Source organism: Primulina eburnea, chromosome 16 (genome assembly GCF_022965805.1).
Source record: "Primulina eburnea isolate SZY01 chromosome 16, ASM2296580v1, whole genome shotgun sequence".
Classification (NCBI taxonomy): domain Eukaryota; kingdom Viridiplantae; phylum Streptophyta; class Magnoliopsida; order Lamiales; family Gesneriaceae; genus Primulina; species Primulina eburnea.
In genome coordinates, this window is record NC_133116.1 from 18,660,186 (window position 1) to 18,677,200 (window position 17,015).

At 32.4% G+C, this 17,015-nt stretch overlaps 2 protein-coding genes across 2 annotated transcripts; one reads left to right on the plus strand and one right to left on the minus strand.

Moving 5' to 3' along the window:
• Positions 1-9,873: 9,873 nt before the first annotated feature.
• Positions 9,874-10,764, minus strand: LOC140816094 (protein FAR1-RELATED SEQUENCE 6-like). Its single transcript, XM_073175159.1, has one exon. It carries the CDS (start codon positions 10,762-10,764, stop codon positions 9,874-9,876), a length of 891 nt encoding a protein of 296 aa, XP_073031260.1.
• A 1,214-nt stretch (positions 10,765-11,978) lies between these two features.
• LOC140816498 (BTB/POZ and MATH domain-containing protein 3-like) lies at positions 11,979-16,662 on the plus strand. Its single transcript, XM_073175821.1, has 4 exons — positions 11,979-12,548; positions 13,119-13,467; positions 13,573-13,843; positions 16,196-16,662. The coding sequence occupies exons 1-4, from the start codon at positions 12,169-12,171 to the stop codon at positions 16,423-16,425; spliced, it is 1,230 nt and encodes a 409-aa protein (XP_073031922.1). The 5' UTR covers positions 11,979-12,168; the 3' UTR covers positions 16,426-16,662.
• The last annotated feature ends 353 nt before the right edge of the window (positions 16,663-17,015 follow it).

Genomic DNA, 17,015 nt, shown 5'->3' on the forward strand with positions numbered 1-17,015 from the left:
TGCTGAGTTATTTTGCATATAATGAGTTTGATCTTATTAATAGAGAGATTCAAACCAACTGAAGAAACGAACAGAAGAATATGAAGAGACTTCAGTCAACCGTCTACATTTAGATTATCCGAGGATGATATTCTCTTACTCTATTTTATTTCATGCATTTATTTAGGGGGAATGTTGATTTTAAATTGGTTAATTGATAAGACAATTATCAGTTGGTCTTAAACTAAACTGAATCAGTTTTCAACTGATCACTTAGTTATTGACCTAACTGATCTTATCACGTAGGTTAACTGATTATCGATAAAATTCCACATTAAATGTTGTGACTGTCAATAGTACTTCATTAATTATAATTCCTTGTATAGTTATTGACAATGTGGCCCCACGTAGTCCAATCGACTTATTTACAGTTACACATCACGTACACACGTTTTTCTTTATTTAAAGACACATGTCCAAAAATTTGAACAGTCACCAACATAAGTAATTGCGCCGCCCTTATTCAGTTTTTCTTCACGTCATTTCATTATCTCATAGCTTCTGTTCACTCAGAGCATTCAAACTTTCGGAGTATTCTTCTTTGCAGAAATTCACAACTCGAGCTAATGGCAAGCCAAACACCAGCTTTCATTCTCAATGCTATGGCTATCGACTTTGAATCTGTTTTATCGGTGACAGATGAAGCAGTTCGGATTGTATTTCTGAAACTTGAAGCTGCTAGTTTGAAGAAATTTCTTGGGCTGGCAAACAGGCGATTTACCCAAAGGAAATTCAAGAAATCTATGCCAATAGCACTATCTCCAATGACGGTAAAATCATATCAACTGTCAACAAGCAGATGCTAACCATGGATGAAAACTTTTTCATCACCCTCTTCCAACTACCTCTGACAGTTTATCTCATTTTTTTGATATAAAACTTGCTGATATGGAGGAAATGCAAACTCTGTTATTTGTTGATGGAAAAAAGATCAAGTTATCTGATCCCAAGAAATAACTGAACCCAGAGATACAGTTGCTGGCTGACATAGTTTCCAAGGGTGTTCTCGCCAAGAAAGGCTCATTTGCTGCCCTAACCCTTGAAAAATTTAAGGTTATGACAACAATCATGAATGGCGGGAGACTGAACTGATTGACTATCATTTTCAACATACTGAAAAATATGGTTCAGTCTTTCAAACAGTCCAATGGTTTTGTTGTGCCACTTAGCTACCTGCTTAAGAAATCTGGTTTGCTGGATGACGCAGCTGAGAAGTCATCCAAATTCAAGGTCTTCAATGCCAAGAATGTTCAGCAACCAAAGACAAAGCTGGACATCTCTCCTGAGCAGTTTATCAAGATCATGAAGGAGATTGAGATGCTGGAAGCTCCCAAATCAGTCAAGAAGGCCAGAAAAAAAGGATTTGGCGAAGACAAAGACAATCAAAAGGAAATTGTTTGTCAGTGAAACTGAATCGAAGAAAAATTCATCTCCAAAAATTGTTAAGAAGCAAATAAGACCAAGCCAACTGTAGTTGAAGCTTTTCCAGCTGATCACCTTATGCCAACTAGAACTAAACCACCGCTAACTGCTATACCAATTTGAGCAGTTCCAGTTGCATAATCAGTTTAAGAACCTCAGCAAACGAAGCAAACTGCTCCTCCAAAGAAGATTATCATCGAATCTGGTGAAAAACTGACATTGGTTGGACTTCGCGTACCATCCATCGTTGTCGATATACCAACAGTTCTAAAAGTTGCTCGACCTAAGGGTGTGGTAATTCGAGAGAAGGTGGATGCCACCACCTCAGGGCCAAGCATTTCTCACGACCTAACTGATCCGAAAGGCAAGGGAAAATTGATTGAAGAGCCTAGGCCGACCAACCCGATTCAGACTCATATTGATCTCATTTGGAATTAAATAAATGAGTTTGTTGAATCGCAGTTGGAAAACTTTGATGATTGGATCAGATTCCGGACTGAAGTATTTGCCAGGCGATTGAAGAAGAAATCGGTCTTAAATGAATTCATCGCTCTGGAAGCAATGGTCCTCAAGATAGTAAAAGTTGTCACTATTTCTCAAGCACTGGAAAGGAGGCCTTATTTCTTTGATCTGATGTGCGTGAAGAAGCTGGATGAATCAACAGCTCAGCTGAAGTCAAATTATGATCCGATCAGTCCAACTGCCTACAATGACAGAGCAATTTTTCAGCAGTTGGACTCTGATCTATTATCATTGCAAATGAGGATCAAATATTGGGAATTAAATCAAAAACACTACATACCAGTTAATTCCCAGAGCCCAACATTAGTGGAGCAGGCTGAAACATCTGCAGCTCAGCTCAGCCAGAGCCATCCAAGGAACCAGTTCCTGAACAAATATCTGAGCAAGTGATTGTTCCTACTTCTCAGGATTCTCAACCATCATCTTCTTCTACTCCTAAAAAATCTCTTCTAGTTAGTCTTCAATTGTATACAGATGCTGAGTTGTCACTGGCAAATGTCGACGAAGTGATACAATTAGTTGCCACTGACATCCAGCTGAATTTTATAACTGATCAATCAGTTGAAGACCAGAGCACAACAGAACAACCAGCCTCAAAGGCTGTGTTACAAGAAGCTAAAGAACTAGTTTAGTTAGCTGGCACAATTGAAAAACAGAATCAATCTGAAACGAGTCAGTTGCACTCTGACCAAATAGAAGATGTGCAAGTGCCAACTGAAGATCCAACCAGCTCAACTGCTGCTCAAAGTTCTACCTCTGCTCAAGACACTCATCAGGAACCAGTTGAAGAAACTACTGCTGAACTAACTCAAGCTGAGACTGAAGCACCACAGTTGGCCATGATTATTTTCAATAAAGAAGACAAGGAAGAAGATCCAGATACACCTGAAACCATGTCCCCTGAGATGCCTATGGCTGCTGACATTATGATTGAAGAAATCCAGTCCAGTTTGCACAATCTAATTTCAACTATTTCTGATATGAAGTCAATCCAACTGCTGAATACGTTAAAGATTGATTCTATGAAGGAGAGTACTATGAAGAGCCTCGAGCAGGTTACTAAAGATATTACTTTCTTATTTCTCCTAGTAGATCAGTTGAAAAAGGACAGAGTGATAATACCAGCTCTTTTCCAAACTCAATAAATGCATATCAATCAAATTGATTTCACACAAACAAGCATGACAAATAGAATTTATTTGATGCAGTAACAAATGTTAAATGCTATATCCCAAGTCACTTCAGAAGTTCGTATTTTATCCAATCAAGTTGGTGGTTTGACAAAAAGGGGGAAGAAGAGCAGCATGAGCAATCAAAGAAGAGATCGAGCCAACCAAATGATCAAGAACCGGCTGATAAAAGAGCTAAGAAATAAAGATCAGTTAGAATTCGTTTATTCTTTGATTTTGGCAGAATATCAGTCAGAAGACATTCTTTCATTCTTTTACTTAATTCTTTCATTTTTTGTATGAATCCGTACAGTGAAAGATTATTTGCAAATGAAAGTTTATTTTATCTACAAGGTTCATTTCATATCAGTTCTTGAATTCTAGCTTTTGTCAAACACCAAAAAAGAGAAAATTTTTGGAATCAAAATTTCAGAGTTTGACAAATTGAGCGTTTGAAGATTACAAAACTGATCAACTCAACTGAACGTAGCTGAACTGAAATGACTTGAGCTGAAGTTGCCCGATTGATAATTAATGCACCAAACAATGGAAGGCAACAGAACTGATTAAAGCTAATTGAAGCTGCGTAGCGAACTGAACTATCAGTTAAGACTGATCAGTTACACAATCAGTTCATCGAATCCGCTAAGAGTCAACTGATAAATCAGCTTGACATGTCATCAGTTAAAGAGAGTAGCAAACAAACAACAATTTGTACAAGAGCAGACTGCAACTTGTAGTGGGAGCACCGCATATTTGAATGCCACAGTGTACGATTTTCAGAAGAATGATGACATGTCTACTCAGGACAAATCAATAGATATATGACATTTAAACGCATTCAATATTACTGTTAGGAGTAAAGCCTATAAATAATCGAGAAGATCAGCTGAGAAAAAAATAGAGTGACAGTTACCGAGTTAGCAAGAACAAGAACAAGAACAAGAACAAGCAAATCATTCTCAGTTACAAAAATCTCACGTTTTATCAAATATATTCATAGCTTTCAGGCTATAATTCGAGCACTATCATAAGCATTTATTGTTATTATATTCGATATTTTTAGATCAGTTGTACATAGAAAAATATATCAGTTGTGTTCTAATAAAATTGTAAAGATACTAAGAGTTTTAGTTTTGCAGTGTTTAAGACCAAACTGAAGTGGATTATTACAGCTTCTGTAATTAATTGATAAACATAAAAATTGTACATTAATTAAATATTTTATAATATAAATTTATAGTTTTTGTTTTATTAAATGTTTAAATATTATATTTTTTATAATAATAAGTTGTTGTGTAATTATAAGTTTTTACTATTTTTAAAGGTTCGATAAAACAAGAATAACCTTGGCGTTGCAAATGTGATTAAAATGATTCTTGGACCTATAGAAATTTGATGATAATATCTACAATATTGGTGACAAGCATGAGATAAATATCTTCTTACAATTGAGATCAAATTAAGCAACAAATAAAATTACCAAATGAGTGGAATTTTTACCATGCTCTAGCATTTTGACCATATCTCTCAAATTAATTGGTCAAATGGTTAAAAAAAATACCACAATTCAAACAACTCAATTATCTACATGTTTTGTTTTATGTGGAAAAGAAGATTCGAATGGGAAGATTTTCAAAAGTCATGATGTGTATGTTGACATAATTTCTTGGAACACCGATGAAGACTTGTGTATAAAAAAATAATATTTTATATGTGGTTGTCTTCTCAAATTTGGCTATAAATAGAGGTGCACTGTAATGTATTGAGATATCCCTCATTTTATGAACAAACCTTTGAGTTCATCATATTTCTCTCTTTATTTCTTCATTTAAATATAATTAGCATGTTAATTTCATATTCAAAGTTTTACACTTTGAATAATGAGTAGCTAACTTCCGAAAGTTGAGAAAAGATGAAACTCTTGGCATGATAATAGGTTATTAAAAGGTAAGAATCTATGTTTATATTATTTAATTATTATTTATTTTTATGTTATATTTATTTCTTTAAACATTATTATACCCTACTTATATATGAGAGTTTTGATTTATTGTTGATATATGTTACACTAAATTTTTGGAGCCATTTAAATGTTAGTTTGGTATTACCAACCATTTAAAGTGGATGTCTTGATTTATTATATATGAATATATCATAATATTAATTTCTTGGTACCATTTAAATATTAGTTTGGTTTTACCAACCATTTAAAGTGGATGCCTTGAGTTATTATATATCAATATATCATAATATTAATTTCTTGGTACCATTTAAATGTTAGTTTGGTTTTACAAACTATTTAAAGTGGGAATCTTGATTTATTGTTTACAAATATATATATAGCCCAATAAATACTTGACAACATTTATAAGTTTTGGTATATATACTTATAAGATAATAATAATATATAACATAATATAAATATGATTATTTAGTATATTGGAACAATTTTATTAAGTGGATTTCAATAATATTCATTAATGTTAACTTTATTAAAATACCAAGAGTGGCTCCTTGAATCTCAACTACTTAAATTAAAATTTGAAAAATTAAAAATTATCAATTAAAGATTCAAAAAATCAAAAGTAAAAAACAAAAACAAAACAAAAAGACATTGTAGTGGACTTGTAATTACCTTAGCTTCACTGTGGATACGATATTCGGACTCACCGAATTATACTACTTGTGGACAACCTGCTCTTGGGAGTGTAACAATCAAAGTCACATCATTAATCAAAGTCTTTTAATGAAAAGCATATCTTTGAGATAGAAAGAGTGACGTATGAACATTTGAAGTCTCCGAACATCAATATATCAAGTATTAAATTTGTCTTTCAGTTTATTTCCGCATTTTAGTTAACTGCTTGATATTGACAACAAGATTATCGAATTCAGTTTATCACTAAACTTATTCACCCCATCGAAAAGATTTGAAAATCGTAAAGTGTTTATTCAACCTCCTTCTAAACACTTTCACTCATCCAATCGATCCTAGCAGTTAGGCTCTATAATTATCAACTAGATCAGCATCGTTGTTAATTCACCAAAACGTAAAAGTTCTGGCACATAAATCATATTTTGTTTATCCTTTTTAAAGATCGTTTAACGAATGTTAGTTAAATATAACGATTATATTACAAACTCGGGACTCACAACTTACAATATATTAAAAATTATATTTAGTTTATCATTTATTAATATTATTTGGTTTCTTTCTTATATTGTGTTTTTCAGTAATAATTTTTTCCATTTAATTTAGATTGAAAAAAAATAAAATATGAATTAAATTATATAACTTTTCATTGATTTTATATATATACTAGTATTTAATCCGTGCAATGCACGGGATGATATTATTAAAAATTAGCGAAAAATTAATAGATATTTATATTGAAAAAATATTATAATTGTAAAAAATAAAAACAAAAACTATTTTTTCGCTAATTTTAAAACACTTTCTTAAATACAACGCATGTCGATTAATTTTTTTCCTAATAATCAAAATTTTAGATTGTGTTAGCCTAATACAATGACATAATGCTTACCATGTTTAGTAAATTGATGTCGACAACCGACCTTAATACATATTTAATTCTTTAATTTTCGAGAAACTATATATTATTATTTTATAACATTTGATAAAAAAATATTTTTAAATCACATTCAATAAAATTAATCAGAAATACTTTTTAAAAAATTCATTAGTTTCGTCTAAATTCACATTCACAAACAATTTTGTGACATGACACGTGTTTGACATATTTGAATGATAACAATATTTGTTTCATCAATATATTTATCCAAATGAGTTGTGATTTTTTCTACAAAATCACTTCATAATATAAACAATAGCCTATTATTCCGAAAAAAATGAAACATATGATCATAAGTAAATTATGTATAAATCAGAAAATTTATTTTATTAATATTTACTATGTGTATTCCAAAACAATATTAATAAATTTTATAAAGTGTCTTCTAATAAGATGCGTACTTTCTTTATAATTGGTTTAATAATTTCCATTACAGGACATTTTATACTATCATGTATCGTGAACTTTGTAATATAGAAAAAAATTATCACATTAGTAATATGTGATAATTAAAATTTTGTACAAATAGAAGAATAATATTTTTTACTTTTCGATCATGAAAGACAAATTTCAAAATTAATGTCTCGTTGTTCTTGTTGTTTTCATATGTAGGTAGTTCATAACAACGAACAAATCTAAATTTAAACGAACATTACATCTTGGAAGGACTCAAATCATATATAGTGCTGAAAAGAGGAGTCATTTCAGAATTCAATTTAGGAGTAGATAATTTAGTAAGATAAATAGAATAAAATTGGTTTATAATATAATATGCAATATTGCATTATTTATAATTTAAAATCAAATAAGACATCCCAAGGGACAAAAACTATATATTGGATGCTTTTGAAACAATTATATCATACATTAACTCTTTCAAATTATGAAAATCTCGAATTTCATCCATTGGGTTTAAACATTTCTGATTATTGAGGGTAATATAATGTTTATTTAGCATAATTTAATGTCCATTTGAAACTTTTCTGAATCTATCTCTTTTAATTTTCTTGTTCTCTCTTATTTACATTTTTAAGAAAACAATTTAAGAAATACAATATACATATGATTTTGGAAGAAAACTACAATGTATTTTTGTATGATTTACCTCATGAGTGATAGTATTTTTAGAAAAATTAAATAAAATAATTAAACATTGTATTTATTTTTTAGTAAGTAATTTGAGTAGGAAATTACTTAAGATAGCAAAATGTATTTTTGAATGATTTACCTAATGAGTGATACTGAAAATTGCAATCATTTGTATTTTAAATTTATTTATACAGTTTTTAATTAAATTGATTGATATAATCAATGCAAAAATTTTAATATAATTTACGTTTTCAATAGAGTTTAGTATTTAATTTGAATAAAAATATTAAAAACATATAATACATAAATTACGTTTGAATTCATATAAAAATTAATTAAATTCAAAATTGAATTAAACGAATTGATATAATCAATGCAAACAATAATTGAACTAATCATTTATTGCAGTACACATATGTCAATATTCATATATATTTATATATATATATATATATATATATATATATATATATATATGAATAATGCTGAACATTACATCATTTGTATTTAAAATTTATTCATACAGTTTGTAATAAAAATTAAATACATCATAGTAACACAAATCATACCAAAAATTAAATTTATTGATATCATCAATGCAAAATTTTTAATATAGTTTATGTTTTCAATATGTTTACTTTCAATTTTAATAAAAAATAATAAAAGACATATAATACATAAATCATATTTGAATTAATATAAAATGAATTAAATTCAAATTTGAACTAAATGAATTGATATAATCAATGCAAACAATAATGATATTTTTATTTATTGCTGTACATATATTTCAATATTCATGATATATCTTTCTTTTTCTACAAATAATATTTTGACGGGAAATTATTATTTTTGGCAAAAATATATATATATATATATATATATATATATATATATATATATATATATATGTAAACACTTCAAGTTGGATAAATATTGTTGGCGCAAGTGGCTTTAAAAGTGCCCCACATGCATAATATGGACTAAGTTGCATTTTAGGGGAAATAATAAAGAGATATTTAAAAATATAACCTCCATTTGATTCTCACTTAGATATATGACCTTATTTTTTTAATTAGGTAGTTGTTACTTCTTTACCCTTTTCACATAAATCCAATAAAAAATATATGACTTTATTTTTTTAATAAAGTTATTGTTACTTTTTTACTAATTTCACATAAATGCAATAAGAAAATCATTTTGACATAAATCTAACAAGAAACGAATGCTTCTGTTTAAATTTTGAAAAAAATTACAAATGTCAACAGTTATGTTTTGAAAAAAAACGGACTAGAATCACAAATGATGTTTTGTTCTTTTGTTTACGATATACCATACAAAACGTATAAAATAATTTTCATTTTCAAGTTTTCATTTAAATTGAGAAAAAAAGAAAAAAAAATCAAGATGCAATGAAGTATTTGGCTGGCTTATTTAATAATTAGATGTCAAAAATACCAAAAAAATTGAAAAAAAGTAACAACTTCCAGCATGTATGTTCTTCCCCATTAGCTCAAATGTCAAAAGAACATGTCATTGAAACAAAGGAAAAAAATGAACGTGTAAGTTTCAAAATACCAACTTAACAATAATTAAAAAATTAAATACATATATTAAACTATTGATTTCTTCTTTCTACTTTTAAATTCACCAACGGAAGGAATCCTATTTTTCTTTGTTCTCCCTTTGTTAACTCTAACCTTAGGAGGTAGTACAATCAGAGAATCAATGACAGCGGGTATGTTCCATTCTTCAGAGGGGGGAATGGGATAAATAGTTTCTGTATATGCCAAAGCCCATACATTCGTGGTATAATAATATGAGCACAATTCATATATGTCTATACCATGGTGACCAGCAGCAGCAATAGCATGTGCACACGGAAGTCTATCAATATCGAAAACTCGACAACGACATGTTATTCTATTTAACTCTACTACTGCATCATGACCAACTCCAGTGACGTGATATTCAAAAGTATTCATCTGAATAACTTCCATTTTTTGTGACTCAATAAATCTTGATCGCAAGCTCGTCTAAGCCCATGGAGTAAGATGTCGTGTTGAAGCAACGGCAGCTTTGCGGTGATTATTAAACCACGATGAAATAAGACTTTGAATTGCATCCAACAAAGCAATCATTGTTAGCTCTCGTGCAAACACCAACTTTGCATTGATTGATTCTGATCCATTTGTTGTCATAATATTATACCGAGAACCAGGAAAGTATGCTATTGCCCATTTTTCTCTATCAATACTGGCCTCGAGATATTTTGTGATACCCGGATAGCTGTTTTTCATTTTTTCATACAATTCACCAAACTCGACCTGTTTATAAGCTTTAGCAGCTTGCATAAACAACGCAATTCCACCTACCTTGGACTTTGGCCCTAACTTGATGTTTTGTCCAAGATGCCAAATGCAATGCCCATGTCGTGCTTGCTTGTATACAGAGGCAAGACCATTGATGATTCGCTTATGTCTGTCAGAAATAAATAATAACTCAACATCATCAGATATCAATTCATGCAACTTTTCAAAAAACCAAGTCCAAGATTCTTCACATTCTGAATCAACAACTGCCCAAGCAATAGGATACTGGTGGTGGTTTCCATCTTGTGCTGTGGCTATCAGTAAAACACCTTTATATTTTCCTGTCAAATACGTACCATCAACTGATATCACCTTCCTCATATATCTAAATCCTGCAATACAGGCACGGTAGGCCAAAAACATATATTTGAAGCTACCATCTTCGTTGACCTTCAAATGTGTTGTTGACCCTGGATTCACTTGTTCAATCATGTACAAATATGCAGGATGTAATTTGAAACTTTTGACAGGATCTCCCCTCAGTTGATTTATGGCAAGTTGCTTCCCCTTCCAAGCTTTAAAGTAGCTAATCTCGACGGTCTTATTTTGCATCATTGTTTGTATTGATTTCAAAGCAGGCATTTTTTGTTGTCCTCTGAAATTTTCCACCAACATATCTGATACTATAGCTGAACTTGCTTGTCGGTGCCTCCTTTTTCGATTAGTCAGATCACAAGTATACTTATTGCAATAAGTTCTAACCGAAAACCGTGATGATCCCTTTTTTTTGTGCTACACGCACCCTCCAGCTGCAACTATCATCTACACATCTTACTGAATACAAAGTCGTTGTGGATTTTTAAACTCCCATCTCAAATGAAGCTTTCACCGCAATATTATACAATTCTCTTTGAACATCTATTTTACTGTCGAACTCTTTACCAACTGACAAATCAGACTAATTGGTAAAACTATATACCTGCTCACTACTAGAACCAAGCAATATAAATTTTTAGCTATCATTGGCCACTTGTTCACCATTGTCAGACTCCAATTCAATACGTTGTGTTACTCTACAATTCACATTCTCGTTCATATTTTCCACATCATCAGTTTTTTTATGTTCACTTCCACCATTACTTACTATAAAGACGCCATCAAAGTGTTCATCTCTATAAAGTTCTTCACCATTAGCATAATCACCGAGATCATCACAAATATTAACACCACGATCTTTATCTCGACGTATACTGAATTCAGAATCAACAAAATCATCACGACAATTGTTATCGATGTGTATATGAAATTTAGAACCACCAGAATCATCATAACCATGTGAATATTCATTATCAACATTATTGTCACAAATAACTAGAACTTTCTTCTCAATTTCCACGTGAAGTAAAGGCCTATGATGTGTATCACCGAGCAATAGATAGGTCAACAGACACTTTTCACTTCTTAAATATACATATAATCGTTACCCGGGATAATCAAATGATATCAGACTGTTTTCTTTTTCGTTATGAAAGACATGTAGAAGAAAGCATAAGAAAGAAAATAATCTAGAATATGAGAAAAGAGATAATGATAAAGAATAAGAGGGAAGTTGCCTAAAAAAAGATATGTAGAGGAGAGAAAATCAATATTTTAGATTAGAGTAAATGAGTAATTAGGTTAGAATAATCATGTTTGAGCATGTAAGGGTAATTTTGATCAAATTCTTATAAAAATTTTAAATGAAAGTTAGTTTACAAATTAAAATAGTTAGAAGATCAAAAATATAAAAAATTAATTAATAAAGTTCATATTTCAAATTATCCCAATAATAAATGATTCTGTTGGATTCTTTCGTTGCACCCCCAAATTACAATCTCGATGATTCCCTTCAACTCACTGATTTATCCTCGATCAATTCCTCGAAATCTACCCAATTCGCCGGTGAATCTCACCTGAGATTCCAATAAGCTCGCTTTCTAGGGTGTCCCATTTCCATGTCCCCCTCTTTCAATTTATGAGATGATTGTCAATCCCGAGAACTCCCTCGACTCCAGCTCAAAATCCGTAAATGAGACGGTGGATGGCTCGCACCACTTCACCATCCGTGGGTACTCCTTGGCTAAGGGTATGGGCCCGGGAAAGTACATTTCGTCCGAAACTTTCAGCGTGGGTGGCTACGAATGGGCTATCTACTTTTACCCCGACGGGAAGAACGTAGAGGATTCGTCGCTGTATGTGTCGGTTTTCATTGCGTTGGCGAGCGAGGGCACGGATGTGAGGGCGCTCTTTGAATTGACTCTTTTGGACCAAAGTGGTAAAGGGAAGCATAAGGTGCACAGTCATTTTGATCGGGCGCTGGAGAGTGGCCCTTACTCTCTTAAATACAGGGGAAGCATGTGGTATGCGTCTTCTTGTTGTGCTTGATTTTGTATTTAAGAGATGCGATTGAGATTTTCTTTAAATCTTGAATTGGTACTTTGATCAATGATTTGAGAACGTGTGGTGGTTTTAGATGATCAATTGAATAACCGATTTTATCAAATTATCCTACATGAAATTGAGTTTTTTGTTTATTCGTAATTTGGCTAGGTAGAGGAATATTCGAGGCTGACTCAGAGAATTCTTAGCTTAACAGAACCCACAAAATACCCGTGTCTGTTAGTAGCGTTGAAATCATCACTCATTCAGGGGCAATGCTTTGGATTCAGATGACTGTTTTTAATAAAACAAAGAAAGCTCGGGTTATTTGATTGCGCCAAAGAAGTATTATTTTTCATGGGATGGTGTTTTCTGTAAATTCTGGTTATTCTCTTGTAATTTTTTTTGTTCTTTAACAAATAAAGAGAGTGCATTTACGATGTGTGGAAATGGTGATCAGGGGAATTGAATAAAAATCATCTGATTCTCCTCATACCTATTTCTCCCAATTATTACTTAGCTAGTCTGATTTCTCCTTGCTTTCTTCGCAGGGGATATAAACGGTTTTTCAGGAGGGCTTCTTTAGAAGCTTCTGATTTTCTAAAGGATGATTGTCTTTCTATGCACTGTACTGTGGGAGTTGTTAGAACTCGCGTGGAAGGACCAAAATCTTACAATGTTCTCGTCCCACCGTCAGACATTGGACAGAGTTTCAAGTATTTGCTGGATACTGAACTTAACTGTGATGTTGTTTTCCATGTTGGGGTAGAGACATTCAAGGCCCATAAGTTGGTACTTGTTGCTCGTTCTCCTGTTTTTAGAGCACAATTTTTTGGTCATATTGGAAATCCTAATAGTGGCAGAGTAGAACTCGAAGATATTGAACCTTCTATTTTCAAGGTAATGTATTTGTTTGTCTCCCCTATCTCAATCTGTTTTGTCGCGTGAAATACCAGATCTTTCTTGATGAACTATATTGAATTGCGAGGCCCTAATTCTGTGCAGGCACTGCTACACTTTATCTACTCTGACAGTCTTCCCAATTTTCATGAAATAATTGACTCCACATCTATGTCCACCTACACAATTATGATGCAGCATCTACTAGCTGCTGCGGACCGCTTTGGGTTAGAGAGATTGAAACAGCTCTGTGAAGCAAAATTGTGTGAAGATGTTAGTGCTGATACAGTAGCGACAACTCTTTCTCTAGCAGAGCAGCATCGCTGCCCGCAGCTGAAGTCCATATGTTTGAAATTTGCAGCAACAAACTTGGGAGGTGCGTGTAGTCCGTAGATCTGAGCGGTCCAATGTTTCAGATTATGTCATTTTAATTCTTCAGCCTGTTATGTGTATTCTTGATGCGATGACATGAATGCCCATTGACTAGGGGGATTTTATGGTCATCTACTTTTGTAGTCATCTGCTATTACATGTCCGGAAAGTGTTTTTATTTCTCCCTGATTTGTATATAGAAGACACAAATGGAATTTGTTCTTTTTTCATGGGAGTAATTTGAACGTTTACATTTTACACACAATGATAAGGTAGTTTACGAAGCAAGTTGCTCAATCTTCAATAAATGGTGGGAATTTTTGGGTCATCTACTATACTTTAAGTTATCTTAAAGTGATGTTGTTCAACTTTTAAATATTTACTGTAAATAGAAAAAACATTCCTTGGAGGTTTTTCTAGTTTCTGGAGTGGAATGGTGTGAAAACTTACATCTTACACTTTGTTATTAAATACTTACACCTTGCACTTGATAAACTAATTTCAACGCAAGAAAATTGTTTTCATCCTGAGAAAAATATTTCAACTCGATTGTGCTTTTTTTTAGTTTTTGTTTGTTTCCAAATGTATCATTACTATGTGACTGAGGAAAATGTTCTGGGTCTCTGAGACCATGGGGCGCGTTTTTAGTTTCCAAACATATTTCTATCAGTTGATCTAAAAATTATTGCTTTCAGTTGGCAAAGTCTCAGTATCGTTTTGGTTTATATTTGTCTTTATATTCCATTTTTTAATCCCAAAGATACTGATATCGGCTTAGCAAGGGTACTGATATCGGGTTAGCAAGGGTTTGGCCGCAATGGCCCCTGCAAATGTGTGATATTTTCAACTTACGCAATTAAAGATGTGTAAAAAAATTAATCTGATAAGAGTGAGGAAGTCTTATATGCAATCCCTCGACGTGAAAATGACAATGAAAAGGAAAAGTCTTCAGTTAAATGCCAATACCCAAGTCCTATTGAGTGATTATGTCTTTCCAAACTAATCCAAGTTGTTTAATTAGAACCAATGCAATATAGCTCCTCTTTTAGAAGAAACATATTTTCTTAAAATCTAGAGGCTTCATAGAGTTTTTCTGTATTGATATGGTTTCTTATATAACACAAGCATGTTTTATTGGTGACCGTGACTTTACCATTCAAAGCTAGAAGTTCCGGACTCCAGCTTTGAGATTTGAGAATGATGTCTTACTCGTTACAAACATCAGCTTTCTGTACGTGAAGTATGATTTAGAATCTTAAGTAGAGCCATATGATGGTAATCTATCCTGCACAATGTCACTGTTGTTTCATTGCTGACAGAAGCAGCATTTGTCTTATAGGCCCTTCGAAAAACAGAAAATGGTTTAGTTTTTTCTTATTCTACATACGAAGAAGTTTATCTTTAAAACATTGATTTTGGGCTTGGCATGATGCATGCTAAAGATTTTGTGTTAGCTATCTAAATAAGTTCTTGTATAAACAGTTTCGGAAAATTGTTAGTTACCATTGCAGCATTCAAGTTCTGCTTCGTCATAATCCTAGGGATTTTTTGATATATTACATAGTGTTAGAAATGCAAACTTTTTCAGTTTTATCTATTTGCAAAAAAATTGTCTTTATAAACGTGTTATTTTTAATTTTCCACGCTGGAGTTTGAGGGCGATTATGAATAATTTATCTCTTCATTTGTTTTGAACTTATCATGAAACAGAAATCTATACTTTGGGGTAGATTAAATCTTTGTGCGGCAGCTGTTGTTATCTTTTTAAATCTTAGATATGAGTAATAGCATATGTCTCCTTGCTGAAGTCTTCATTATGTATCCAATCTAGAATTTTTTTCTAGTTGAGAAAATGTTTACTATTATTGTCAATAAGAAAAAGATGCCTGGTGTTGGTTTATATGATGGACAGTAAAATTATCAAAATTTCTGATTCTCTACTAGTTTTTGCTTTAGTGTGACTTTAATTGCAAGATTCATGAGCTTACAGATAGATGATTGGATAAACATCACAAGAGTGTGTTTCTTCTCTTGGAAAGGTTTGATCAAACATACTATTTCTTTTGTTTAGTTGGTATTTTTTAATGCTTTTTTCTTTTTCTTTTTTTTTTTTGGTGAGTTGTGTTATGATTGTGAATTGTTTTGTGTAGAGAAGCGAAGCATCCAATTGATGTGAATATAGTTATAATATTACGTATATACAGAATCTTCTTCAAGCTTCAAAGTAGAGTTATAAAGAATACTCTCTGCAGTATAATTCCGTTATCTTTTTTCCCTTTGTCCTGATTGTTTAAAATTTGATGAATTAGAATTTCTTGGTTCTCAGAATTGCTAAAACCTTGCCTATTTGTAATAGTGGTCATGGAATCCGAAGGATTCAAAGATTTAGAAGAGAGCTGCCCCTCGCTCTTATCTGAACTGCTTGAAACGGTTGCATTAGTCGATGAGAAGTCAAATCATGTATCAGGTAAGAAACGTAGCAGTAGCAGTATATTCGGGTTAGATTTGGCTGCCGATGGTGGTGGTGGTGGTGGTGGTGCAGAATCTGGTAATCCTAGTGGAAGGCGGCTGTGTAGGCGGATCTAATGTTGCGAAACAAGACTCTAGTTCTACTGTATCGTGTTTATAGTAGTAAATTTTTGCATGTATCGGTCGAATACTTTGTTCCAAACATTAGAATTGTGTTTCTTGTGGTATGCATGGTATTGTTGGGGTTGTAACCGATGTTCATCGTGCTTTTGCTAAGCGCCAGTTGATTTGTCTGTCAATTTAATGAATACGCTTTGGCCTCGGTACTCCAGGCCGATCGAAAGAATTTTTTAAGTGTGCATCTGTGCAAGTAAGATGGAGGATGGCACACAACGCCAATATCCATTGAAATATTTAGTTTTTTGCTTGATAATCTGGGTTGGACAGGCAAAAGGCGGGCGGCTTTAAGGGAGCTCCATCCATATAAGAAGCCCTGGGTCATTTTGCTCTGTCCCGACAAGCCAAGTGAGTTGTTCAGTAATTTAACATAGAGATGTTTCGCTTATTCAAAAAGTACATTGGATATTTCAAGCTATTTACCAATAATATGGACGAGGATACAAACATAACCATTCAAAATATTTGAAGCGTGAGATCATTATTTTATTTATTGCATAAAAAAATTCACAAGAAAATTTAGTGTGTGG